Source organism: Callospermophilus lateralis, unplaced genomic scaffold (genome assembly GCF_048772815.1).
Source record: "Callospermophilus lateralis isolate mCalLat2 unplaced genomic scaffold, mCalLat2.hap1 Scaffold_65, whole genome shotgun sequence".
Lineage (NCBI taxonomy): Eukaryota > Metazoa > Chordata > Mammalia > Rodentia > Sciuridae > Callospermophilus > Callospermophilus lateralis.
In genome coordinates, this window is record NW_027514826.1 from 651,003 (window position 1) to 678,814 (window position 27,812).

At 35.3% G+C, this 27,812-nt stretch overlaps 1 protein-coding gene and 1 non-coding gene across 2 annotated transcripts; one reads left to right on the forward strand and one right to left on the reverse strand.

Annotated features, from left to right (window-relative positions):
- The first annotated feature begins 213 nt into the window (after nt 1-213).
- LOC143389797 (transport and Golgi organization protein 1 homolog) lies at nt 214-27,500 on the forward strand. Its single transcript, XM_077108391.1, has 19 exons — nt 214-415; nt 2,656-2,804; nt 12,394-12,504; nt 13,996-14,100; nt 14,741-14,863; nt 14,962-15,070; nt 16,114-16,169; nt 16,258-16,348; nt 16,520-16,658; nt 21,359-21,460; nt 22,319-22,379; nt 22,494-22,529; nt 22,606-22,673; nt 22,785-22,885; nt 23,068-23,209; nt 24,159-24,226; nt 24,330-24,406; nt 26,014-26,176; nt 27,187-27,500. Exons 1-19 carry the CDS (start codon nt 214-216, stop codon nt 27,498-27,500), a joined length of 2,217 nt encoding a protein of 738 aa, XP_076964506.1.
- Nucleotides 5,826-5,932, reverse strand: LOC143389812 (U6 spliceosomal RNA). The gene has a single exon (XR_013090172.1). It is a non-coding gene; the product is annotated as a U6 spliceosomal RNA (small nuclear RNA).
- Nucleotides 27,501-27,812: the final 312 nt, after the last annotated feature.

Consider the following 27,812-nt stretch of genomic DNA (forward strand, 5'->3'; position numbering starts at 1 on the left):
TGACTGTATAGTTTAGTCATCCTTTAAATGGGATGAAAACAAGTAACCCTCCCGTATCCTTGCCCAGTTGTTCTCATGGGCGCATGTCAGGACATGGAGGGCAGTGTTGAGGTTTCTGGAGCTGTGTGCTGATGGGGAGTGCTGATCATTGGGCTTAAGTGGGGGTAGATAGTGTCATCCAGCTGGCTCAATGCATTCTTCTCCCGTGTAGAGATGCAGCCACCCCATGAAGATGATTTTCCTAAAGAGAACACAAATAATCTTAATAGAAATCTTCATGAAGAGCCTCGCCTCCTGAGTCATCATTTAAATATGAACCATCCTGAAGAGCCCAGCCTCTTGAGTCAACATGTGACTGAGGACATGGGTGTCTTAGAAGTGTCTCAGATCCCAAATACTGAGAAAGTAGACCCAGGTAAAGCTTGCCAATTTTCCTCTACAAAGTAGAGGCATTATCATAATGAAGACTTTCAAGGATATTTGTTGCCAAAGGTACAAAATAGAGCAGAGAGTGATATAGGTACATGTGAGTTCAAAAAAAAATCTCTTAAGTGAGAGAAAATCAAGAATAAAGATGACTAGAAATCAAAAATAGGCCAGAGACTGTAACTCACCTAAAAGCAAATGTTTAGCTATGACTAGCTTGTGTAAACCATTTACAACTAAAATATTATTCTTCAAAGGCCTTATGCTCTAAAACTAATTTTCAACCAGACCAACAGCACCAGAAACTCTGGGGGTGGGACCCACAATCTGTGTTTAGCAGGCCTTCCATGAAAGTCTGGCCTGGTACAAGTTAGCTTGAGAATCACTGTTCATAGTCTCATAAATTCTGTGTTTTTTCCCTTTTCTTCTAAATGGAATGTAATATACCTCAAGTCCTGTTTTGACTTGCTTCCTGGACATGGTAATTAAACTTTTTCAAATGCAGTCAATCGTCCAGATCTTTATAGTATATACTTACAGGAAGCAGTACAGAACTGCAATCCATTTTAGACTGACACTTATGAATACTTCATCATAGTGCACAGTATCCAGTGGGAGATGAGAAACAATTTTTTTAAAAAATCCCCAATAATGGCATCAAGAGCATTCTACTTTTGTGTTGCTCACTCTCATTTTATCAGTAAATTAGATGATGACTAATTGTTTTATTTTATCCATCCAGTATGGTGCTATGAAGCCATAATTACTGTATTTTGTGTTTTTAAAGGTTCTGGTCTGTAAGCATAGCTATAGCATTATCCTGCACAAGTGCAGGGCTTAGCAGCACTGATCCTGACCCCCCCCCATCTGCACACAGAGTGTAGGAGAACTCATAGCAGGGGGGGATTCAGTTAATTTGAGAAGGAATAACATATCAGTTCTCCCATTTTCCAGAAGACATTGCATCCATATATGAACACTACTGACTTATGAACTGTGTTTAACTCCATAAGGATCTGAAAATGAATAACGCACCATTAAGATTTGTTATTTTCATGCTCCAAAACTTTCAAGATTAGGAAAAACTTGGCTTACAAAATTAAGCATGAATTATTTCCCTGGCCTTTTAGGTTCCACCACAAAATGATGTCAATCACCTTTATATGTAAAATCTTCCCAAATGTCATTTAATGTCTCTCAGGTGCTGAGATGCTGAGCCAATGGGCAGACTTCACCAGCAGTCAAATTCATAGACCAATAGTGAATGGAGGGCCTGGGGTTGTAGCTCAGTGGTAGAGTGCTTGTCTAACATGTGAGGCACTGGGTTTGATTCTCAGCACTGCATACAAATAAATAAAATAAAGGTCCATCAAAAACTAAAAAAAAATTTTAAAAAGTAGGCAAAAGCTTAAAAAAATAGTGGTGAATGGAATCGGCGGACACAACATCTTTTTTTTTTTTGTATGTGGTGCTGAGGATCAAACCCTGGCCGCACGGCCAGACGAGCGCATTACCGCTTGAGCCACATCCCCAGCCCAACTGGTCCAACTTCTTAATAACTGCATGTTGGACTCCTAGCTGTTTAATCAAACATACTCCAGGCTCATGTAACTCATACTGAAATTCCACCCCTACAAGCTCTCAGGTCTAACTGGAATTCTACCTCATTCACAGAGCCTCAATGCAGGTCTGTACCCAATTCCCTTTAGTCTCTCTTGGTATTACTGTGTTCTTTTTAAATAGCTGTCATCTGTCCACTCAATAAATAGTTGTTGAGTATCTCTGCCAGGTGCCAGATGCTGTGTTAAGCCTTGGCTCATTCCACCTGTAAATCTGCAAACCAAGACTCCCTCTCTTTCAGCTTTCCTAAAATTTTTAACACAAAGTTTCACCAGCACTAAATCCATGTTTGTTGAATGTGACCCTGTCTATATATCTCTGGTTTTAAAATTTTTCCTTTAGTAAATATTGTTCTGATAGCAGTTGTATGGCCATGGAAGTAGTGGAGAGTAGACTGGAGATTGTTCATTTTATAATTGAAGGGTCTGACAGCTCTAATTAGGATTTTGAAGTTTTTTTCTCTGTGTTAATTGTCTTTAGGAGAGCCACATATTCCAGACACTGTGACTCATATATTTAGTGAAACACTCGATGAATATTGAAACTGAAGAGAGACAATTCTTATTCTATAGCATAAAATAAAAGAGCCATTTCCCCTTTCAATTTTAGAGCTACTTATAACAGAAGGTACTCCTGTTGATGATGCTGATACAGAAGACCAACTAAAGGAGATAAAGGTGGAAGAGCCACCAGATGCCACCCTTTTGGACAACATGCTTTCCTTGTTATATTCATACTTGCTTTATTTCACTAAGATGGTAAGTTTGACATAGTTTCTTCAATTAGAATGTTGATTATTTATTAGTTTTTAAGTGGCTTCTGGTCATGAAGTGAAGAACTTAAAATGTCTTATGAAAATGATTCCTGACCCTTTGAGTAGATAGCTCCTAAAACAAAAGCCATAGGGGTGTGGCTTAATGGCTACTTAGTTTAGCATATGAGGAAGATTTGCTGTCTACCAAGGCTGGACATTTGTACACCTGTAAAAACTTGGTTCTTCCCCTCAGAACCTTTCGTTCTTGAAACACAGTAAGATAATGGCAGAAAGAGAGGTATTTATTTGATGGTAGAACATTATTGTCCATAAATGCATTTATTATGGTTGGAAGGGTGATCAATAAGGTCAGAAATTAGTTGAGATGTGTTTGAAGCACAGGCAAAGGACAAACAGGAGTGTGACATGTGGTTTGTTGTTGATTAGACAGGCTGGGGTGGAGGATGGTGGGGGAAGCTGGCAGTCAGAAGAAATGTGTTCAGAGAAATGGAAACATGAAGAAAAGGATATTTGGGGAGGCCAGGAGAATGTGAATAGTTGGTGTTGTATAAAGTGTGAAGTTGGAGGGGAATGGTCTGTTGGAGAGGCCAGCAAATCTTAAAGGAAGTCATGAGCCAAAGTAGCATTAGACCATTAATAGTGGGGATCCTTAGAAAGTTTTAAGAATGAAAGGAATTAGGTTAGATCTGTTTCTTAGAAAGAGTCACTTAAGGCTGACCTTTCTAAAGAAAATCATGATCCAAACAAGACATTTAATCTGTCTAGAAGCTTATCTAAGCATTTTAGGACTTACCTCCCCCTCATGGTATTTGTTGATGTTGGACTTTTAGAGTTAATTATAGGAATGAGAAAGCTTTTAGAGCTTGGAGGTGAAGATGGTCCTAGGGCCATTGTGACAGTAATCCTTCTCAACTGAAGTTGTTCCCTGTAGGTTGTGTTATTTCAAGACTTGTGTAAGAAAAGTGATGTTGTTGTTTTCCTTGTAAAATGTATAGATTTTGTAGCCAGGTAGATCTGGTTTCAAATCCCAAGGTTATCATTTAGAAGTTTGGGCAAATAACTAAACTTTTGAATATCAGATTCCCCATCTGAAAAATGTAGATAATGCTTACTCCAATCATAAGAATTAAATGATTTGACAAGGTAAAGTGTCTGGTGAGGTGTCTGGCATTTTGTAGGGTTTTACCCCCAAGCACCCCCTAATTCTCATGTAGGCAGTCAGAGGTGGTATAAAGACAATGAATACCTGGGGAGGAAAGACCACCAGGGTGGAAAAGATGTGATGGGGAGAAATGAATCATTTTTCAGTTGGCTCCATGTTTGTTCATGGTGGTGGCAGCCACCTGGGTAAGGAGTATGTACAAGCCAGGCAGTTAGAATAATGATATTTCCAGTGATTAAAGCAGTCTTCCAAAGTCATAATTTGATTATCAGAATGAATCAACATCACTTGGAAAGTTTACAGCCTCACGATATGGGAAGGATTTTTTATTCATATTTTTAGGTATGCACAGAGCCCTCCTCTAGGTCTGGGTCGGGGTACACGAATGTGGTGCAGGTATGGTCAGTGATTTTGCGGTGATAGGTAAGACATTGACGTGAGTGGCAAAGAAGAGGCACAATGTTACGAGACTGATTTGAAAGGAGCCTTCAAAAAGGCATTTTGATGGCCCAGTATGTACAGGACATTGTGCGAGGACTAAAAGAGTCTAACAGGTGTAAGGCATTATTGTGATTTTTGAAAGCCTTAAGAAAAGGACTTAACAAATATATGCAAAAATTATGAACAAGTCAATGTAAAATCTTAAACAAGTAGTATGATATCTGATAGGACTGGAGAGTAATAGGCTCTGATGTGTTTGGGAGATGTGCACCAATCAGATTCATTGATCAATGGAATCTTAGTAGAATCTTAGTGTTAGAAGAAACCTTGGAAGGGTGTTAGTCTAGTTTCTCACTCATTGCTGTAATTTTCTTTACTGTGGCCCTGACGAGTAGTTATGAGGCCTGTACACCAGTATTTCCTAGCATGAGTCACTCTCTTACAAGGCTATATGTTCTATGTTCTTCTGTTGTCTAGTTCATCCTTGTATTGACTCCAAATTTTCCTCCACATGATTTCCTCTATAAAATTGAATTCTTTTCTACATAGAAATCCTTTAAATATTTGAAGTTATATCTTAATTTAAAAATTATTTTTAGTATTTTTATCATGGAAACTTTCAAATAAGAGCAGAGAGAATAGTAGGGGACTATAGGTAACCATAACATACTGTACATTTCAGAATACTAGAAGAAAAGATTGTGAAAGTTTTACCATAAATGATGTTTGAGGAGGTAGATATATTTACCCTGATTTAAACGTTACATAGTGTATACATGCATCAAAATGTCATGTTACCTACTTCAATAATTATAATGTTTATTTCTGTGTACTAATTAAAAAATTAATTTAATTAGAAAAGCTTTAAAGAAAAGCATAGAGAATAGTATAATGAACCCACGGGCCATCACCCAACTTAACAGTAATTCCTTGATAGCCAATATCAGTGAGTTTTTTTTTTAATTTGTTCTAATTGGTTATACATGATAGCAGAATGCATTTTGATTCATTGTACATAAATGGAACAAAACTTTTCCTAGTTGTGCACAACACATGTAGTAGTCCTACATGTACCTCAGGTAATGAGGTTCATCTCATTCCACCATCTTTCCTATCCCTATGCCCTCTCGCCTGTCCTACCTCCCCTTTGCCCAATAAAAGTTCCTCCATTCTTTCCATGCCCCTTGCCACCCACCTCACCCCCATTATGGGTCAGCATCCACTTTCAGAGAGAACATACAGCTTTTGGTTTTGGGGATTGGCTTACTTCCCTTAGCCTGATATTCCCATTCACCCGCAGATGCCATAATTTTTTTCTCTTTTAATGCTATAAGTAACATTTCATTTTGTATATGTACCACAGTTTCTTTATCCATTCATCTGTTGAAGGGTTGTTTCCACAAAACTATGGAATGCTTCACAAATGTGGGTGTCATCCTTGCTCAGGGACCATGCTAATTTTTTCTGTATTGTCCCAATTTTAGTATATGTGCTGCCAAAGCAATCACACTCTGAGTTTTAACAAATGTAGATACCCATGTAAAAACTACCATAATCAAGATATAGAACAGTTTTTTCACTAGAAAAGGGGTTTCCCTGGGATCCTTCCCAGTGAGTTCCTTCACCACCTGTTCCAGGCAACCACTGATAACTTTTTTTTTTAAAGTATAGATTCATTTTTCCTACAGTACTGTTTCATATATATGCCCCTATAAGTGGACTCATATCTAGGAGTGCAATTGCCTCCTACATTTAATGTATGTTTTTATCTTATGTGATACTGTCGAGCCATGCTAAAAAATGACCACAATCATTTTATACTTCCACCAGCAATTTAGGAGACTTCCACTTGACTTCATCTTCACTAGCACTTGGGCCATTCTAGTGGGTATGTCTTTGTTTTTTGAGATAGGGTCTCACTAACTTGTTTAGGCTCTTGATAAGTTGCCAGCCTCAAACTTGGGATCCTCCTACCTCAACCTTCTGAGTTGCTGGGATTACAGACATGTGCCATCATGCCTGGATCAAATACTTCTTCATGAGCTTGTTGACCATACTGTTTTTGTATGTCAACTCTCTCTGGCTAGCTGGAATCCAGACTTCTCCCAGCTCAGTGCCAACTGTGGGATTGGTTAGCTTATAGTTGTTCTTGGCCCTAACAGGTACTGCTTAGAATGTAGCCCCAAACTGAAGACCACCTCCATGCAGATTTCTGGAACTCTTTTTCTTTGTGCCTCCCATCTTTCTGGTAGTTTTCTCTACATGTTTTTGGCTGCTTAATCTCCTGGAACTCTGGTCTCTTTCTCCTCAGTGAGACTGTTAGGCCCCATTTGGGTTCCCCTTCCCAAACTGAGGTCTAGAGGGTGCCTCAAGGTAGAATGCTCACCTATTTGTTCTCCTGCTCTTAGGGGTGACAGTTGCATGTCCCTTGTGGCTTTCTATCTGAAAAATAGCTCTTTAAAAATATATTTTGACTGGGCATGGTGGCACATGCCTTAATATCCTAGTGGCTCGGGAGGCTGAGAGAGGATCACAAGTTCAAAGCCAGCCTTAGCAAAAGTGAGGTTCTAAGTAACTCAGTGAGACCCTGTCTCTAAATAAAATACAAAATGGGGCTGAGACTGGGGATGTGGCTCAGTGATCAAGTGCTCTTGAGTTCAATCCCTGGTACCAAAAAAATATTCCAACTTTCTGGTTGCTTTCAGTGGGAGAACAAGTCTCATATAAGTTACTATCTATTGATTTCTCCTTTTGTTGTAACTTTTTGCAATAATTGAAAAAAAATATGTTTGTGGGACTTCTAGGATATATTGTAGTTTTGGTGAATAAATGACAATCCCCCTGGTACAACAATTTAACCTGTTTTCTCTATTGCCTTTTTTTTTTGGTGGTGCTGGGGATTGAACCTCGGGCTTTATGCATTCTAGGCAAGTGCTGAGCTAACAACCTCAGCCTCTCTCTGTTGCTTTATGTTTCTTGGAAATTGGTAGTCAGGTTTAGGTTCAATTCTGTTTCTTATGAAAACTTAATAGGAAATATTGCATTGACATATGCATGTCCTCTCCTTTGATGTTGACTACTAGTCAACAGTGATGTTGGTGAGATTTGCTAATATATTATAGGTTGCAAAATAGCAATCGTCTGAGTTGCTGGGATTTTTCTTTCTTCATTTAAAGGCTGGGATGCCTACATAAATAAAAATTTGATTATTCTTTTTTTTGGGGGGGTGTACTGGGGATTAAACTCAGGGGCACTTGGCTAGTGAGCCATATCCCCAGCCCTATTTTGTATTTTATTTATATACAGTGTTTCACTGAGTTGCTTAGCAATTCCCTTTTGCTGAGGCTGACTTTGAACTTGCTATCCTCCCTCCTCAGCCTCCCTAGCTACTGGGATTACAAGTGTGTGCCACGGCGCCTGGCTATGATTGATTATTCTTTACACAGATGTTTGGTTTGTATAGATAAGGCAGGAAATAAGTATTTGTTTTTTTTTTCTTAATTTAAACACTTTTCAGAATAGTAAGGTATTCTTCTAGCTTATCAAATGATACCCAAAGGGGCTTGAAATCTTTTTATTGTTTTATTGTTTTTATTTTTGTTGCCATAAAATTAATTAGTTCTTTCATATATTTAAGTTTTTGTTTTAAATGATTTTTTTAAATTATAAAAACCAGGTTATCTAAGAGAAAAGAATGATCCAGAGGGATTCTAGCCAGGTGCTGGACAATGTGATGATATAGGGCCTGTTACAAACTGGAAATGTATGCTCAATTTAAAGTATTTAGATTCAGGCTGAGGTTGTGGTTCAGTGGTAGAGCGCTTGCCTAGCATGCATGAGGCACAGGGTTAGGGTTAGGGTTAGGGTTAGATTTAGGGTTATGGTCAGGGTTAGGGTTAGGATTAGGGGTTCGATCCTTAGCATCATATAAAAACAAAATAATGTGTCCACCTGAAACTAAAGATACATAAATAAATTTTTTTAAAAAAGTATTTAGATTCATTATACTTGAAAACACTGCAAGTGAACAAAAAATATGAGACTGCCAGTATCCTTTCTCTTGAAGAAACTATTGGAAAATATTGAGGAGGTGGATTTCTGACGAGGAGGTTGGTTTAGAATTGCCATGATTCTTTGTGACTGTTTTGTTATAAATTTAAGGTTTCTCATTTCTTCTAATTTGTCTGTTTCAGCTGTTTACTACATTGCCTGATGAGTATCAACCTGGGCCTGATTTTTATGGACTACCATGGGAGCCTGTAGTTTTCACTGTTTTTTTTGGATTGGTATCCTTTGTCATTTTTTTTTGGAGAACTGTTCTTGTTGTGAGTAAATTAACTTACTTATACCTTAGCACATAAGCACAAGGATTATTTTATATAGTCACTGCCCCCCCCACTTTTTTTCCTTTTCAGTTGCTAAAACACAAATTAGTGGTTTAAGTCAAACTAACCTTATAAAATAATTTAGTGTGGGTGCAGTTGGTAGAACTGGTAATTCTTACAGCCATCCTGACCAGTAGTTTCATACATATCAGAAGTCTTAAAAGTGGGATAAAAGATGGGATAGGTTAGATCAATATCCTTTTATGTAGCATATATGTCTAGTAATCTATATTAAAGAAATAACTATGCTTTGAAGATTTTGGTAATGTTTTTCAGTGGGACAGTGTATTAGATTGAAGACTTAGCACAACATAATTCACTTAGGGGTTATTGTATGTTTGCTTAATGGAATAGTAGGCAGATTTATCTATTTCAAAGCTTTGAGGTACAGAAAATGCTCACAATTAAATGTGAAGTGGAAAAAAAAGCAGAAACTAAGATTTAAATGTTGATGAACTGTATGTTAATATAAACACATATAAACAGGGGAAAATGCTACAAAGAAATACAGTAAAATGAGAAAAAAGGAGATGAGATAATTTTTCCAGTCTTATATATATATTTTTCCCAGATTTTATGATTTGATCATATATTCAGAAAATACCTTTTTATTTGGAAGTATAGATTATGTGTTGTCCAAAAATCCATTAAATCTTTTGTTCATTAAGTCTTTTTTTTCTGAGCAGAATTAGTCTATCTCTGTGTATGTGTGTACACATATGTATAAGTGTATATATATAAGCTTATACATACTTACGTTTGTAATGTAGGTCATTCTGTTTCATAGTTATTTAACATAATTGGAAGAAAATTATTTTAGGTAAATGGACTTTGCATATGAAAATCCTAACAGTTAAAGAAGCCAAAAGCATTGGATACAAATCTTTTCAAATCTGAGTATTCTTTTTCTGATTTCTTAATTATATCAGACATATCATTGTTAAGATAAGTTTCCTCTCCTTGTACAATTGAGTGTAAAATCTCTTAAAAAGTATTCCCTTCTTAAATAGAAGAATCATTTGCCTGGATTCCTGTGAGGAATTTTCACAGTTCAATCTCATTGAACTTTTTCTCAGCTAAAAGGAAAAAGGAAATAGAAGGATAAAGAGAAGGGAAAAACATGAAAACACTTTATATTTCTCTCTTGTTTCTCATTTCAAGAACCCCGGGACCTGTTTCTCTTTTCACTAGGTTATGTGGGATCTGGTTCCTAGTTGTTGCTCCTCAGTTTCAGCATTTGACTTTGGAGCTTTAATCTCTTCCTTAGATGACTGCTTTTATGCTACTTCCCATTTTTCTCTGTTGTCATTTTGAGTAAAAGGTTAGCAAGGCTATGACATTAAAGAAATGCCATTTCTTTCTGTGTTGGAGTTTTCTGAATGCAATTTCCTATTACGAAGATCCCATGGATGATCCATGGACACATCTGAGTATCCCATCACCATTTATAACATTTGAAAGGACAAGTATATGCTAAGTTACAAAGAAATTTAGTGATGTTTTTAAAAAATTTCTGCTTAGGTTTTATTATCAGGCAGTTTATTGCTGTCTTTAGGAAATGATTGTTTTTGTCCTTTCCAGAATATGTTAATTGTCATTTCTCTTGTTGCTTGTGCATTTTCTTCTAGCAGTCTTCCCTTTCAGATTTCTTGCTATATATTTAGTGGTTTGTAGAAATAAGATGATGTAGCCTCTTAGTTTCTAAATTCAGCCAATAGCCAAATTTAAATTGGAGTTCTAAGATGTTTTCTGGTGAGTGAAAGTGGCATATCTTAGTACAAAGATTATGCCTTTAATATTGTTTCCTCAGATTCCTTTTGAATAGTCATTGTTTCTAGACTTTATCCTGGTTATTTAGAATTCTCAAGTAAATGATTTTGAGTACACACACACACACAAATACACACACATCTTTACTGTGAAATAAGGTACATATCTTAGTGTTTTTATGTCAGAGCCTATTTATGAAATATCACTACCAATTAAATTTAAAATGCTTGTTAACCTTTACTTATTTTTAATCCTATAAATTTATTATCCTGAACCAGAATGTTATTAAATTCTCACTTGGTTATGATTCTGACTGTTGTTTTAAGAATGCTGTTTCTATTGAGCAGATGTTTGACATCAAATTTAATCTTTTTTCTCTCTTCTAGGTAAAAGATAGAGTATATCAAGGTAAATTTTTAGGTTTCTTAAACTTGTATTGTATTGGTGTTTGATGTGTGTTTTATGTATGTTAGAAGTAGATACAGTGACTTTTAATGTCTATTACTTTTTTACCTCCTGAAAATTTTACTATTCCTAGGTTGCTAGCATGGATAATAGAGTAGATTATGATGGTTCCAATTCTGAGATAGGAGATAAAGAGGAGGAACAAATTGTGGATAGGGAGATGATAAGTTTTATTTTGGGGCAGATTAACTTTTAATATTGATGTAATGCAGATGTATTACATTTGAAGAGTATTTCTATGCTAATGATTTAATCATGCATTAAGTAATTGAGTAGATAATTTAAAGAATGGTAATGTGAATCAGTATGCTTTCATTTCTGTTTTTCTTTGCAAAGAATTAAATGATTCCATTTTCTGAAAAGAAAGTGTTTTGAGAAGGGAGGAATATCAAGCTACAACACTTTACTGTATTTCCCATCTGTGAAATAAGCTTAAATTGAAATATCATTTTGGATGGGAGTGGTACCTGGGATTGAACTCTGGGGCACTCTACTGAGCCACATCCCCAACCCCCTATATTTAGAGACCAAGTATCACTTAGTAGCTTAGTGTCTCGCTCTTGCTGAGGCTGGCTTTGAACTTGGGATCCTTGTAGCTCAGCCTCCTGAGCCACTGGGATTACAGGTGTGCACCACCGCGCCCAGCAAAATATCATTGTTCTTATATTTTTCTTAAATTTTAATAATTTTATACTCTTATTGCTAATAATAATAGATTGCTTTTTAAAAGCATAATAGTTATGCTAAGAAGTATTTCCTCATAGTACCATATAATATGTCTTTGCTTTTAGTAGATTGAGTAATTGAATTTCATTTAGTGATTGTAATAATCTTGTGTATTTCCCCCTTTTAGTCACTGAACAGCAAATTTCCCAAAAGATAATCAATTTCATGAAAGAAAATGAAGAACTGATACACAAATTTTCAAAGTATGAAGAGAAGGTATAATTTTTTTTTGTTTGTTTCTTTCTCCCTTGGTTCTAGCTTGAATCATTTCTACCTGTTTTAATTTAAAAATCGTATTTTAAAATTTTTGTTTCATTATTTCCTACAAATGATCCAAATTCTAAGCAGTCATATGTATTAAGTACTGCTTTCTTCTGGAAAGGGTCACTTGTCTGGAAGTAACTTGTATAGTAGCACTATTATTTGTGTATCTTAATTCTGAATGCTTTATTTACATAGATGAAGGAATCAAAGAAACAGGTCCAAGAAACCATGAAACAAAATATGATTCTTTCTGATGAAGCAACTAAATATAAGGTAAAAATCCCTTCTTTGGGGGGAATTACATTCTAAACTCAAAAGTAAATGTAATGAGTGAGTAATCTTGACACCTTTTTTCCCAGGATAAAATAAAGCTTCTTGAAAAAGCTAAAGAATTTCTGGATGAGAGAGCTAAAAGTCTTCATGTTATGTTAGAATCTGAAAGAGAACAGAAAGCTAAGAATCACGACTGGGTAAGAGTTTTGCTGCTAAGTGTTGCTGTAATTTGGCTTTTGAAATATTTTGTAAAATTGGTTAAGTTGAACTTAGTTCAGCTGTTAACTAAAGTAAGATTAGGAGTCAAGGAAGTTGAACCCACTTCTGTGCCCATTTTGTGGAACTTTTAAGTACTGATACAACAAATTATTTTTATGGGCCTAGGAAATATTTTTATTCTCAACCTTGGATAATTTTCATATTGCTTTGCTCTGCCCTTGGAAACATGCAGATCAATAAAAAACTATTGTCCAATTGAACAGTATTTGTTTACTTTTTACTTGAAAGAGTAATGAATTAATCAATTTTCTGTACTTAAAAAAATTTTACTTACATATTTCATTTTCAATTTCTATAAGTTTCTGTAATTACATAAAAGTTGCAAAAGATAGTAGAGAGTGTGTTCTGAAATATCCTACCCCCAAGTAAGCTTGATCACCTAGCTGAGGTAGTATTTATCAGATTTCTCCACTGTAAAAATTCTTTCCAATCCTTTTCATATTATATTTTTTGGAAGTTACCATGCACAGCCCACAGTTAAAGTATGAAGAGTTACGAGCTCAGGATGCAGCTCATGGTAGAGCACTTGCCTAGCATGCATGAGGCCCAGGATTCAATCCCAGGCATTGCAAACAAAGATTGCAGAGTTATGTCCACTTCCTTAAGGAGTGAATATCTTTATAAATTTTTGGGAATTCTTCTGTATGTGAGATTAGTCTATTCTCCCTGAAATTTTATCATTTTTTACTTCAAATAAGAAAATTTTAAAAATGTTCTTGGGAAATTTTTTTCTCTATCACTAGAAAAAAAATTGCTAATTTGAACTGGTTTATTTGAAACAGTAATTAATTAATTTTCTATGCTTTAAAACATTTTATTATTGCATTATGATTTTCTATACTTTGACCTTTTTTTCTGGTTATCTCATAAACAGTAAGGTTGTGGATGCCATGAAATATTTATGACTTCATTTTCCCTCATCTCTTTTAGTTCTTGATTTTTTGCTTAGTCCAAAGCTGGATCCCCTGCATTTACCTGAAATGTAATGGGATGGCTTGACAAATATTTTATTGTGTTTATATTTTTTAGTATATATATGTGTGTACACACACACACACACACACACACACACATACACACACACACACACACACACACATATCAGTATTTCTACTGAAATCCTAATGCATATTTTGTGTTCTGTTTTCACCTGGCAGATAATGGAAAATAAGAAATCTATAGAGAAGCTTGAAGATGTCATTTCAGTGAATACTTCTGAACTTTCAGAGGTAAAGCTGCCAACTCTTGCTAATGGGATATTAATACTACATCTTAGTTTTGTTGCGGACCAAAAATTTGAAGTGTGCTAAAATGTGCAAAAAATGAGAACTATATGATGTCTGGTTTGGGAAAGAATAACTTTGTTTTTTCTTTGGAATTAATTCACTAACTGTAGTGTTTTGCATTAGCTTCAAATTGTCCTTAATGAAGCTAAGCTTCGTGAAGAGAAGGTGAAGTTGGAATGCTGTCAGCTTCAGAAAGAAAATACCATGCTTATGAAGACAAAAGAGCAGGTAAAGAAAATTTGATGTCATACATAATGTAAACTAGAGAAGTGAATATCATTATCTTGTATCTTTCTTGGATCTGTTTCTGAGGTAAGGAATATTCATGTAGGACCTTTTCTAGATATGCAAATTTTAAACATGCTCCCTAAATTGAGTGCATATATATGTTCTCCATCTGTTTTGGACTTTTGGATTATTGCTTTTCTTATCAAATGTCAATCAGTTATTAACTTGCATAGCCTCAAAGAAACTTTTTAAAACAGAAAATTAAGTATTTTATGATCCTCTTTTGAGTAGTTACTGATTCACCAGCCAAGGGAAGATTACATGATAAGGAGTCTAAATTTAGGAGACAGTCATATGTGCCCAGCCATTCCTGCTGGAGGTAAATTATTTGAATTGGCAGCAATTTTCTGGGGAATGCAATAAACAGGGTCAACTTCCTGAGAGCTCTGATGTTCTTACTGCAGCTGTGAGTTATGGCCACTCTGCCCTCTTCCTTAACCAAGGTCTCAACACCCTCGATTGAGGCAGGCCACCGAGGAGTATGGTTCTCTATTTCTTTGTCTAAGTCTTGTAGTCCTGATGTATCCAGTGCAGAAACCCCTCCCTAACCCACAGGAATTCATGTGTTTTGACTTTTCAGTTGCAGCAGGAAGTCAAAGACTGGTGTACATCACACGCTGAGCTCAGTGAACACATCAAATCATTTGAGAAGACCCAGAAAGATTTACTTGTATTTCTTAATCAGAAAGATGATACTATTAATGTGAGTTTATACTCCAAATACATGTTTCATCTCATGAATTCTCCTGAAATCTTCTGAGTTAAAATCGAGAGTCTTCCAACCTTTTGCTTCTTTTCTAGGCTTTGACTAATTATATCACACAGTTGAATCGGTTACAATGTGAATCTGAATCTGAGGATCAAAATAGAGAAGATGAGTCAGATGAATTAACCAATGGAGAGGTAGCAGGTAAGATCAGTCTCAGGGAGGTTGAATCCTTTTTTTGCTTTCCTGTATTTAATTAAGTATTTATACAGATGCCACTTTTCAGCTGGCTGATTTTCTTCTTAAGCTTCAGGGTTGTAGACACATATCACTGGATCTATAGATATGTCTGTTGCATTGGCAGAGGTGGGTTGCTGGGGTATAATGTAGCAATAGGCATGTGAAGAACACTGACTTTTTCTATCCCATTGAAAACTAGTAAGTACACTGCAGTTACAATAGTCACATCCTATACAATACTTAGAGTATTGAACATTGTACAGTAAGAGAAATTTATTTCTTAACTTATGCAGATGATAGTTGATTTTGATACTCATCATCTCTATGGCTCTGTGGTTTTAAGGTCCACAGTCAGTCTTAAGAGTCCGGAGGTAGTTGGAACCATAAACTAAGGCTGTGAGAACAGAGGCTAGAGACTATCAGAAAGCTAGAGAGAGGGAGTGTAACAGTGTTTACTGATGAGGAAAATATTTCCAGATGTTTTCTCCCAAGTTGGATATTGCTTACATAGCAAGTATTTCAAACCACACCTGGTAGTAGATTCAGGGAGAAAATAGAGGATTGAATCTTTCTAAATAAGACACTTACTTGCCCAGGTGAAGATAGATCTGAGAGAGAAGAAAAGCTTTTATCTTACAAGAATAGCATAGATAACATTTTAGTTGTGCAAACTAGAAATTCACCTTTTTTTTGTTTTGTTTTTAAGACAGACACAGTACTTTTATTTATTTTTATGCTGAGGATCAAACTCAGTGCCTCACACTTGCTAGGTGAGCACTCTACCACTGAGCCACAACCCCAGCCTGAAATTCACCTCTCTCTCTCTCTTTTTTTTTTAAATCTAAGCTTGCAATTCTCTTAAAAGTCATTAGTCTAATCAGTTTAGTTATTTAATTGATTTTTTTTTCTTCTGGTGTTTGAACACAATCATTATTTAGTTTGGGGAAGTTAGGAGAATATAGAGTTAAAAGTAAGGAAAGAAAAAGCTAAAGTCTTTTGTTTTTTAGGTGATCGGAATGAGAAGATCAAAAATCAAATTAAGCAGATGATGGATGTCTCTCGGGTATAGTTCTTTGTAAGAGTCCCATAGTGCCTGTGAATTCTTCCTGTGCCTCACTTTTAAGAATACCTCTCTTTTCTGCAATTTTTAGACACAAACTACAAAATCAGTAGTTGAAGAGGATCTAAAACTTTTACAACTTAAGCTAAGAGCCTCGATGTCCACAAAATGTAATCTAGAAGGTGGGTTCTTCTTGAGAAGAAATTGCCATGTTGGAAAGACTTAAAATTTTATTGGAAAGATAAAGAATGGCTTCTTGCTTTCATGCTTCTTACTTTTCTTGGCACTACTCCCTCAAACAAGTTCTTAAGTCCTTGTACACATATAGAGATAAGCTGTTTTATCCTTTACAGACCAAATAAAGAAATTAGAAGGTGACTGCAATTCACTACAGTCTTCTAAAGTTGGACTGGAAGAGGAATGCAAAACTCTAAGGCAGAAAGTGGAGATTTTAAATGAACTCTACCAGAAAAATGAGATGGCACTACAAAAGTAAGATTTTCATTGTTTGTTATTGTTATCACTGTGTGAACTAATAGATAATTTTATCTTTTCTTAAGATTATTTACAATTTCTTCTAGTTGTAATAAGTAGAGATTTGTCTTTTTTCCTTTGTGTTTTGTTTCCTATAAGTTGCATTTTTCTTTCCATTGTCAGTCTTAAGAGTCCTGAGGTAGTTGGAACCATAAACTAAGGCTGTGAGGACATCATAATCAATTGTCAAATTCATATGAAGGCAGGAAGTGGTAAAAAGGTATTAACAGTCACTGATGTGGAAATACCTCCCAAAGTTCTAGACCCTTTCTCTGATCCCCCTATTTATTTTAATTACCTTTCATTGTGATCAGTTATGTAATTCTAATGTTTTGAACTTGTATCTCTAACTCTGGACCTTTAAAAATACTGAGTGATTTGGAATGACATGTTTTAGTAGAATAAAAACTTCAAAAAGGAATAATATTTACTTATTGATGATACAAGTTTTGTACTTGAATATCTCAGATGTTCACACAAAATGGAACAGTGGCAAGGACCTTAGGAGTTATGATTACAGAAGTACTTGTTTGGAGTATATATTTATATATTAATCTTCTTAGTGTGGAGCTAGTTATTTTTTGAAAGTTCATTTGAAGTTTTTAATCCACAAAAATACTTGAATTCTCTAAAAATAGGTTGTGTCAGATTTTATTTGTTTGCACCTGATTTTACTCTTCGGCATATATATGTATATATATATATATCTTGTAAAGCAAAGACAGACCTTCTTACAGACCTAACTATTTTTAGGTATTTTGACTTCTGTTGCCTAATTAATGCATTAAATATTGAAACCTTTTCATTAACTTTTCTAAAATTCTGTGATCTCCAGGTGACCTTTTTAGAATCTCAAATTTTTGTTCAGGCCAGTTCTAAATTCCTGGCCTGTTTCAAAGAAACATTTCTCATTTTATCACTTTTTTTAAAAAGAACACTTGTTTTCTCTGTCCCTACTAGTAATCTGAATGACCTAAATGGCAATTAATTTTCTTTGTAATGCAATTAAATTGTAGCACTATTTTTCTCAACTCCTCCAAAATTCATTCAGTCATCATCTGTGGTTTGTACTCTTTTTACTCATCCCCAGGTACTATGTTAGTTCATGCCTCTGTCATCTTTTCTGTTTCTAACCTAGATCATCTGTCTTCATTCTCCATTTTTTATATTTGTATATAACTTATTTCAAATTCTTAGTAGTTTTCTCTATAGCCGCTTGAGTGGACTTTCTAAAATATAAGTCTGTCCATGTCAATATGTGCCTGTGGTTTATGAAGAATTTGCTTTCTATTTGATGACCTGTTCTTTTTTTCTTCCTTTTATCTTTTTAATAGTTTAAATATTTTTAATTATTTTCCTCATCCCCTGTATAAGCTTGATGTAATCATAAATTATAATGGAATTATAATTATATAATTATAATTTTATTCATCTTCTCATAATTTAAAGGCCATGGTATATATTCTGGATTTAATAAAAACCTGACATAGATTAATAGGTTTATTATTTTTTTATGGGCTTTAAGTAGCTCCTGAATCAGATAACTGTTGTGGCATTATATGTTAGTACTTCGTATACTGTGAACTCCACAAGACATTCATTCAATTTATAAACATATTTAAAGTTTCTGTAGTTCTGCATTCTACACTGTTGGTTTCTTATTTGAAATTATTTTCATTCTATTTGAACATTGTCCTTTAATGATAGATTTGATTAGTGTATCAAAGGTAGTACAAGGATAAACAGAGAATAGTATTTTATCCACTAAATATTGCTACCTTTATAATCTGTATTAGGTTGACATGAACTTCATGATTAGAGTTAAAACCAGTTTCCATTTTTAAAGGATCTTTCTTTTGGCTACTGAATTTTGACTGTTACTTAGTTTTAGCAATTTAAAAATATCCAATTAATTACCATCTGTTTTAAATTTTTTTCTTTAAGGAGTCCATTATCATTGTTGTTTGGTCTTATCCCTCCCCTAGTTTCTGTAGTCCTTTCTCTGTTTTTTTAACAGTTGTATTGGGAAGTGCCTAGGTGTAGTTTTCCCCACCCCACCCACTTTTCCTCTTGCAGTTATGTTGCTTGGGACCATTAAACACTTCTTGAATTTTCGAGTCTTTTTCTAAATGTTGATTTTACCTCATTCTCTCTTCTGATTATAATAATGCATATTCGAATTTGATTTCCCCTGCCTCCTACATTCTGGATTTACTTCTTCTGGATATTTTCTTCTGACCTGTCTTAAAAGTGCTAGGATTTATTTTACTTCCCAAATCTGCTGCTAAAATCGTTCATTGAGTTTAGGATTTTAAAAAATTCAGGGTTTAAAATATTATTTTAGTTGTAGATGGACACAATATATTATTTTTTATAGGATTTTTTTAAGAGAGAGAGAAAGAATTTTAATATTTATTTTTTAGTTTTTGGCAGACACAACATCTTTGTTTGCATGGGGTGCTGAGGATTGAACCCAGGCCGCACGCATGCCAGGCGAGCACACTACCGCTTGAGCCACATCCCCAGCCCGACACAATATTTTATTTATTTTATGTGGTGTTGAGGACTGATCCCAGTGCCCCACACATGTGGGGCCCGTGCTTCACCACTGAGCCACAACCCCAGTCCTATTTCAGTACTACAGCTCAAACCCAGGACCTTGAGCCATGTGCTCTACTATTGAGCTACCTCCCCAGACTCCTTGCTCTTTCTCATAAGGGACTAGGGTCTTACTGCTTTCCAAGCTATCTTTAATCTCATAATTCTGCCTCTGCCTCCTGAGTATCTTCGACTGTAGGTAGGTCACCACACCCAACTATTTATTGGTTTTATAGTTTCTAAACCTTTGACAAAATTCATAATCTTTTTTTTTCCTCTTTTGTGGTGCTGGGGTTTGAACCCAGAGCCTTGTGCATGCAAGGCAGCACTCTACCAACTAAACTATATTCCCAGCCCTGAAATTCATAATCTTGACTTTACTTTTTTGACTATATAAAGCACAGTGATTTTAAAACATGTGCGGATAACCCCATTAGCTGGTTTCCTTTTCTGTGGGATTTTTTCTCACAGAATTTTGTCTTATGGAGTGCCTGGTCAGTTTTGATTGGCCAACATTGTTGTGATAATTATAGATGAAATTTGAGGACTAAGACGAAGTTATCTTCTTATAGAAAAGTGTTGAGTTTACTTGAGTAAGATTTCACTTTAAACTAAGTCAGCAATTAAGATAATTCAAAAATGACTTGTCTTTTCAATGTTTCAGTATTGTTCCTTTTGGATTTTTTGCCTGTTCATCACTTAAGTGTGCAGTACTTTCTAATCTAAACTCAAAGACTAGGGCTTTTATTAAGGGTCCCTTTATTGGTAGCCTCTTTTTTCCTCTAAGCCCAGGAATTTAATGAAGGCTTGGTTCAGACTCATATCTTTGTGTTATCTTTAATAGGAGAAAAGTACCTTAAAGTGCCAGCCTTACTTGTAATTCTGAGATTCCTTTTTCTAATGGATCTTGGCCACATACATATATCTTCACTGACTTTTTAGCTTGGATCCCTTCAAACACAATTTTATATTCTTATAAAGATGTTTTGATTGTTTTTAGTGCTCTCAGACTAACTCTTTGATAATTGGAAACAAAATTCTCTCTGTCCTTCAAGATTCAGTTTTCTCCATATTCTTTCTTAAGCCAGTGGGGAAAATTATTATATTCCTTTAGGCATCATTTATACCTGAAACAGTGAGCTCTTTTATTCTTTAGCATCTTACAAGGTAACTAGTATATTATAGCCACTCATAAAATACTTGCTGAAGAATTAAATGAGAAGCTATATAAGAATATATAATCCCCTTTTTCTATTTGGTATCAGTAATCCTTTTTTACTGTAGTTCTTCTGATTTATGGAAAATTAAGTTTCAAGTTAATTATCTTTTGAATTGGAACTATGGCTAAAGTAGTACAAGGATAGCAGAAAATAGTATTTTTTAAATCATTAAATGTGGCTACCTTTGTGTCAGTAGATGAACATCTTGAGTTTCATGATCAGAGTTAAAACTTGTCAGTAGATAATACTCTGATAGTGGGTCAGTTTAGCTTCTTTTTCTGGTTGATAGACATTATCAAAACTCAGATTTGTCTTTTTGCTTAATTTACAATTCTTTTGAAATAGATATCTAAAGTGTGAAAAATGTTCTGTGGTTAATTGCGTAGCTAAAAGACATATTCTAGAAGATTTTTTCTTTGACTGTCTATATCTTTATTATGGTACCAGTCTTGGATTGAGAAAAGAGTTCCTCCATGACAAAGATATACTTAGTGTCCTACCCATGGAAGAAATGAGAAAAGAATTATCCCCTGCTTTATCCTAATATGTTTAATTATGTTAGGTTGATCAGTCCTGATCTTCCACATTGAAGTAAAGTGAGTTTTTATTATCTTACACACAGGAGACTTGCCCTTGGGGCACATGTTGTTTTCACATTTATTTTATTTACTGGTAAGTAGAGAATTAAGAGAAGTTAGAAAATGTAAGTGATTTGCCAGAGTTTGATTTATGAAATTGCAGGTTTGAATTCCTATTTTATGTGCCTAAGCATTTTATAGAATTGGGGGAAGTGATATTCACAAAGAGAAACTTTTGATTTGATAACTGGCTTTATTTTAGGAAACTGAGTCAAGAAGAATGTGAGAGACTAGAAAAAGAGCAGCAGCTGTCAGCTGCAGATGAAAAGGCGGTTTCCGCTGTACAGGAAGTTAAAAATTACAAGTGAGTTCAGTTTCTAAAGCAGGGTGTCAATGTCTAATGAATTAGTGTTAGCTTTCTTTTTAATCTTTTTTTTTACATTATGTAGATAGAAGAAAATAGCATGGAAGTATAAATAACGAGAGGATATGAACACATTCAATTCACACAGGAGAAAAAATAAATTTCAACTTAACAAATGAAAAATGTTAACAAAAATTTACTTGTACCCAATGGGCAAGACCATAGGGAACTTGGTCAATGCAAACAGTTCTGGGGGTTTTGTATGTTGTAGTAATTCTTTAAGAAATCAGTTTGCTGTGTGTTATATCAAGACCCACAAAAGTGTGGCATTTGATAGACCTTGGAAATCTTCTATGGATATAATTTGAAAAAAAAGAAAAAACGTTTTAAGGAGGAAGATATTTCTAGCAGAATTACTTGAGAACACACTGATGAACAATTAAGGAAATTATAATTTATCATTTCAGAATCTCTAGCAATTAAATGATAAAGAAGTTATTAGTATTAGGTTTTTATTTTATTTATTTATTTATTTATTTTTGGTGCTTTACTACTAAGCTACATCTTTAGACCTTTTTTTTTTTACTTTGAGACAGGGTCTCAGTTTCATAGGTTCCCACTTAATTGCTGAGACTGACCTCGAACTTGTGATCCTCCTGCCTCAGCTTCCCAATCATTGGGATTACTGGCATGTGGCATTGGACCTGGCCTGTAGTATTAGTTTTGATCACACTGGATTCATATAACTATAGAAATGTTTTTCTTATGTATGATAAAAGTCTTTAAAAGTATAGCTGATGGAATAAAGGGAAAATGGTCAGAATGTTTCAAATTTTATTCAATTGTTGTAATTCTTAGGCGGAGAATTGAAGAGATGGAAGAAGAATTACAGAAAACTGAGCGCTCATTTAAAAACCAGGTAGTAATTAATACTGTCCTGTAGTTGCAGAATTCTTTGATATCTAATACAAACAATTATAGGCTATTATAATGAGTCCCTAAAAACATTTTTTTAATGTGTTGTCTTTTTCAGATTGCTATACATGAGAAGAAAGCTCATGATAATTGGGTAAGATTTTTTCCCCCTTTTCTTTATTTTTTGCATAGCCTACCGCAACTGAATTTGAATATTTTCTCTTTAATAGCTCAAAGCTCGTTCTGCAGAAAGAGCTATAGCTGAAGAGAAAAGGGAAGCTGCTAATTTGAGACAGAAGTATGTGATTTTTGGTATCTTACTGTATGTTTTATAGTGTTTTAAGGTTATGCTAGATATTATCTATGATTGCTGTTTCATAATTCAGTCCATTCTTTCTCAATATTCAAGACTACTGGAAATGACCCAAAAGATGGCAATGCAGCAATATGAACCTGTGATTGTAAAACCAATGCCGGGGAGACCAAATTTACAAAATCCTCCTCAGAGAGGTAGGGGGCACTTTGTAAAAGGAGCTATTTTATTTCTTGGTGCAGAATGTATGTAAATTACTTTTTATTTCTGTGTGTAATAGTTATGAAATAATCTGAATGATTTGCTAAAGCGGGAGGTGTGGTGGTTGGTGTCAGGGAGAAGGCTGCCTAAAGTAGTAACACGGCATTGTTGTCTTTAGGTCCACTGAGCCATAATGGCTCTTTTGGTCCATCCCCCATGAGTGGTGGAGAATGTTCCCCTCCACTGACAGCAGAGCCAGCTGGGAGACCTCCTTCTGCTACTCTTAATCAAAGAGATATGCCTAGAAATGGATTTGGTGAGCATTCACATGTTGCTTTATAGTAAACTGCTTCAAGGTTTTGTTTTTTTTCCCTTTTGAATATTCTAATGAAAACATAGAATTTGGGCCTGTACAATATATAGAAGATAATTTCTTACTTTATCTTAGTGAATGTTTTCTGTAAAATCTGTTCTAGAATAGAAAACATTTTTTTTTTTTCCTGGAGGTCCCTGTATTATTTTTTTCCTTTAAATTTTACACTGTGAAGTGTAAACCTTTATCTTTAAATTAAATCTCTATGGTGTTCCTTTCCCAAATATTATAAAAGTAGCCTTAAACTTTATGTAGCATAGAGGGGGGATAGTAGAGGATAGGAAAGGTAGCAGAATACAACAGTTACTATTATGGTATTATGTAAAAATGTGGATGTGTAACCGGTGTGATTCTGAAATCTTTGTAATGTTTTGAATAACCAATAAAAAATAAAAAAATAAAATAAAGAAAACTTAAAAAAAAAAACTTTATGTAGCATACATATTTCCAATATGAAATACTAAGTCTTATTTCCAATTCTAAATAGGACTGTAGTCTTGGTAAGATTGGAAGTCAGGTTATACAGACTAAAGAAAAGCCAACCTACACATACTTCAAGTCTATAGCTTAAAGTTTAGGACCAGTAAGTTTTAATTTGCTGTTCTAACAACCCAAGGCAGTTCTTTATTTTACTTAAGTCTCTTCATAAATTGTGATTTATGTATTGGGCAACCCATTTTTTAAATATTTTTAATTGTAGATGGTGTGGTGCTGAGAATCAAACTCAGTGCCTCACACATGCTAGGCAAACACTCTACAACTGAGCTATGACCCCAACCCCTGGACAACCCATTTTTAATGTTGCTTTCTAGTTATTGTTGAACCCTGACCTGTCCACCAGTGGTTTATTTCTTCTGAAAAATACATACAAGGGCTCTGATCTTTCTTTCCCAAAGGTCAATGGATGGACCTTTACCTCGTACTCAATGGTCTTCTGAGGCATCTGGGAAATCTGTTGCCTCTGGTAAAGAGACCAAGTAATTTCAAAGAATCTGTAATTGTGGATGCAGGATTTTTATTCTCTTCATGTTAGAATAAGTCTGAATCCATTCTTTGATCTCTAACAGACCCAGGATGTGGTCCAGCTCACATGAACAGCAGCTCCAGAAGTTCTTCTCCAGCTAAGGTGACGGATGAGGGCAAGGTAAGTTCTGTAGTTACTGTGAATCACGTGGTCGTGCAGGAACATGTTGCTTTCCTACAGTACTTGCTCTTTGCTTTATCCTTCTTTGTGTTCTAGTTGTACTATCCCATTTGTTTTTTAAAAAGCAAACTGTTCCCCAAGAACCTGAGACCCCCTCAGTTTCTACCATTACTTCTTTGACTGAGCATCCAGTTGGAGTAAGTACTTAGAGGTTGAGAACTGAATTGGGTTTTATTCTGTGCATTTCTGGGAAGGATATTCAGAGCATGACACTGATCTTGTTTGCTTTAAACTGCATGCAATATTGAGCTTACTTTTCTCCTTAACTTGGAAATGTGGCTTAAGTGTGTACAACTATAATGAACTACAGAATGTGAAAAGTTATCACTCTAACTTTATATGGTGTTTTGTGTTGAATGTTCTAAGGCAAAGTAAATTCATTAAAAATTATATAATTCATCATTTTTATTTTTGTTTGGAAGAATGCTATTTAAGAATTCCTCCATTTGTGCAAACCCTATTTTGAGTGATTTGAATTAGATTGGTATCAGATTTTCTGAAATTGAAATACTGTTTCAGTGCAACAATGATAATCTGAAATGACCTCTTGAGCCAGTCCCAAGCAATGGTCTCATTTGTTCACATAAGTGCATTCTCTGGTAACTGTGTTGCTATTATATCTGGTAAGTCTTCTGCAGCTCTATAATAAAATAAATTTTTAATTGTTTAGTTTCAAACCCACTACTCATAGGAAATGATAAATCAATATCTCAAATGGTGTACAGTAAATGAAAGTAAATATTAAAGCCTTGTCTTCCTAATTTGTGTATATAGCATTGTGTTGGAAAATACTTCTCAAGTTCCAGTGTATACATATTCCAGGAATATACATCTCTGGAGCAATCTAAGGGCAGCTTAGATAAGACCCCCAAACCCCTTTGTAGTAGAAGATTTAAAAGAGAGCAAAGACCCGTTGTTAGAGAGGAGTAGAGGTGGGAAAGCATGGCTTGGAGGCAAACCTGGGATTGAGATCCTTTAATATGCAGTGTGGCCTTCAACAATTTATGATAATCCATTTGCTTTTGTTCCCTCTTATTTAAAACAAGACAGTCTACTTAAAGATCTCAGAGGTTGAATAATATATAAAAGACTTACTGAAGATACTCTGAATAGTAGCTATTATTACATGGGTACAGAATGCATTTTTCATTTTATTCTGTTCATTCTTAATATGGAAGTAATGAGCTATTGTGATGAAAGGGAAGTGATGGGGAGGGGGGGGGACTCCCTTTGAAATAGGTTGTAGTGAATACAGCATGACATACTGGTCAGAAAACACCTCTGTTAATAACCTCTGCCAGTCCTCTTGCCTTTCCCTTTCCTGTGCAGATATAATCAGTAACAAACTGCTCCCTCTTGTGGAATCCTTCTAACTTCTGTAAGCTGTCAGTGGGAATACACAGGAGGGGTGGGTAGAGTTTTGTTGCACTGATGGTGTTCTCTGGACAGGTGCCTGTTTTGGGTTTTAGCTTTTATCGGTGTTGGTACTTTGTCTTAATACATAGGAATTTTAAAACTTTTAACTGCTTTCAAATCTTAAATTGCAGGTTAATATGGCTATGAAAGGGCCCCCTCCTTTCTCAGGGGTACCCTTCATGGGCCCCTCTATGGAACCTCCAATGGGACGGCCTCCACCACCTCCCTTTTGGTATGGACCGCCATTTCAGTTCGGTGGGCCTTTTGGGCCTCGGCCAATTCCTCCACCATTTGGTATGATGATCTGAACAGTAGTGATTGACTTATAAATCACATTCATCTTTCATTTCTATTGCTTGCTAAAACAGTTGGTTGCTATCTCAGGTCTTAACAATGAAAGGATACAACTGAGTACATTTTAACTTTTCCTCCAGTTTTCTGGGATATATGGGACACTACATAATCTTATACTGAGATAGGCAATAGCTATCTCATAGACAAGGATAAGGGGCTATATAGAGAAAAGCCAGAAATATTACTTCTGCAGATATTTGTTGAAAATATGTTGATATGCACTGCAATAGATGGAAAGGTGGATGAGACACATGCCATAACTTAAAATTTTGTCACAGATATGAAAGTCCTATAGCATAAAGTTTGTAATCACCCATAATGGAAGCATAAGCAGTAGGTTATAGAATATAGAAAAGGAAAAGTCAAACCCTCCTTACCTAGAGAAAAGTCAGAGGGAAGTGTTAAAGAGGAGGATTTAACAGTGACCTAATAAATGTTGCTGATTTAATTAGGTGGCTGTGGAAGGCCTTTTCCAGGGGGGCATGCACCTTGATTCTGATGGCATGTGTAAAGTCCATGCTGAAATACTTCATGAATTTTTAATGGATACAGTAATAAATAGTGGGATTTCCTTTTATCAAAATTTCTTTGATGTAGTAAAGTTCTTATTTCATAATCTATCATCTTGTCATGGTAATATAGTACTTCCAAATATAAATGGAGCTCTTGTGAGATAGAAATAATTCTGCAATTATATAGTAGGAAAAGAAAAAAGATAAGCCTGGAGCTAGGTAGAGCCATGTTTAAATCCTCAATATGTTGCTTCATGGCTGGTTGGCCAGGCTATAACCTAAACTTTTTCCATTTCAGTTTGCCTCATCTGGCAAGTCAGGATGTTCACCAGTTGATGTTCTAGGCTTGGGAGAAATTAAAGACTATATTAACATACTTGAAATCACCCGAGTTCAGAAATTTCTGGGTATTTACATAACTTCCTTTTTATTTTCCAGGTCCTTGTATGCGTCCACCAATAGGCTTCAGAGAATATGCACCAGGTGTTCCACCTGGACAATGGGATTTGCCTTTTGACCCTCGTGATTTTTTTCCAGGACCTGCACCATTTAGACCTTTAGGCTCATTTGGCCCAAGAGAGTACTTCATTCCTGGTGCCCCATTACCACCTCCAACTCATGGTCCCCAAGACTATGGGCCACCACCTGCTGCAAAAGACTTAATGTCTTCAGGCTTTAAAGATGAACCTCCACCTACACCCGATTCTCAGAGTAGTGAGGGCTGTTCACAGGCCTTAAAACAGGGCCCATAAAATTAACCTCTGACACTTAGTCAGAAAGTGGACTATGAACTATTCATTGTGTTGAAGGATTATTGGCTTGAAAATATAAAAGTTTATTTTAAATGCCTTATGTTTTTAGAATGAAGCTGCCTTGGTGCAGTATACATTTGGAGCCAAAATATTTTCCCCCTAAATATCCCCCACTTAAACTAGAGTATCCTTCCAACTTTAAAATGTGCAATAAGGAATACCTTTGTTTTAGTTAATGTAGCATATACAATTGCTAAATGATTTAGAATGTCATAATTGTGGACATTTCCTGTGGAAATGCTTTAAGAACAT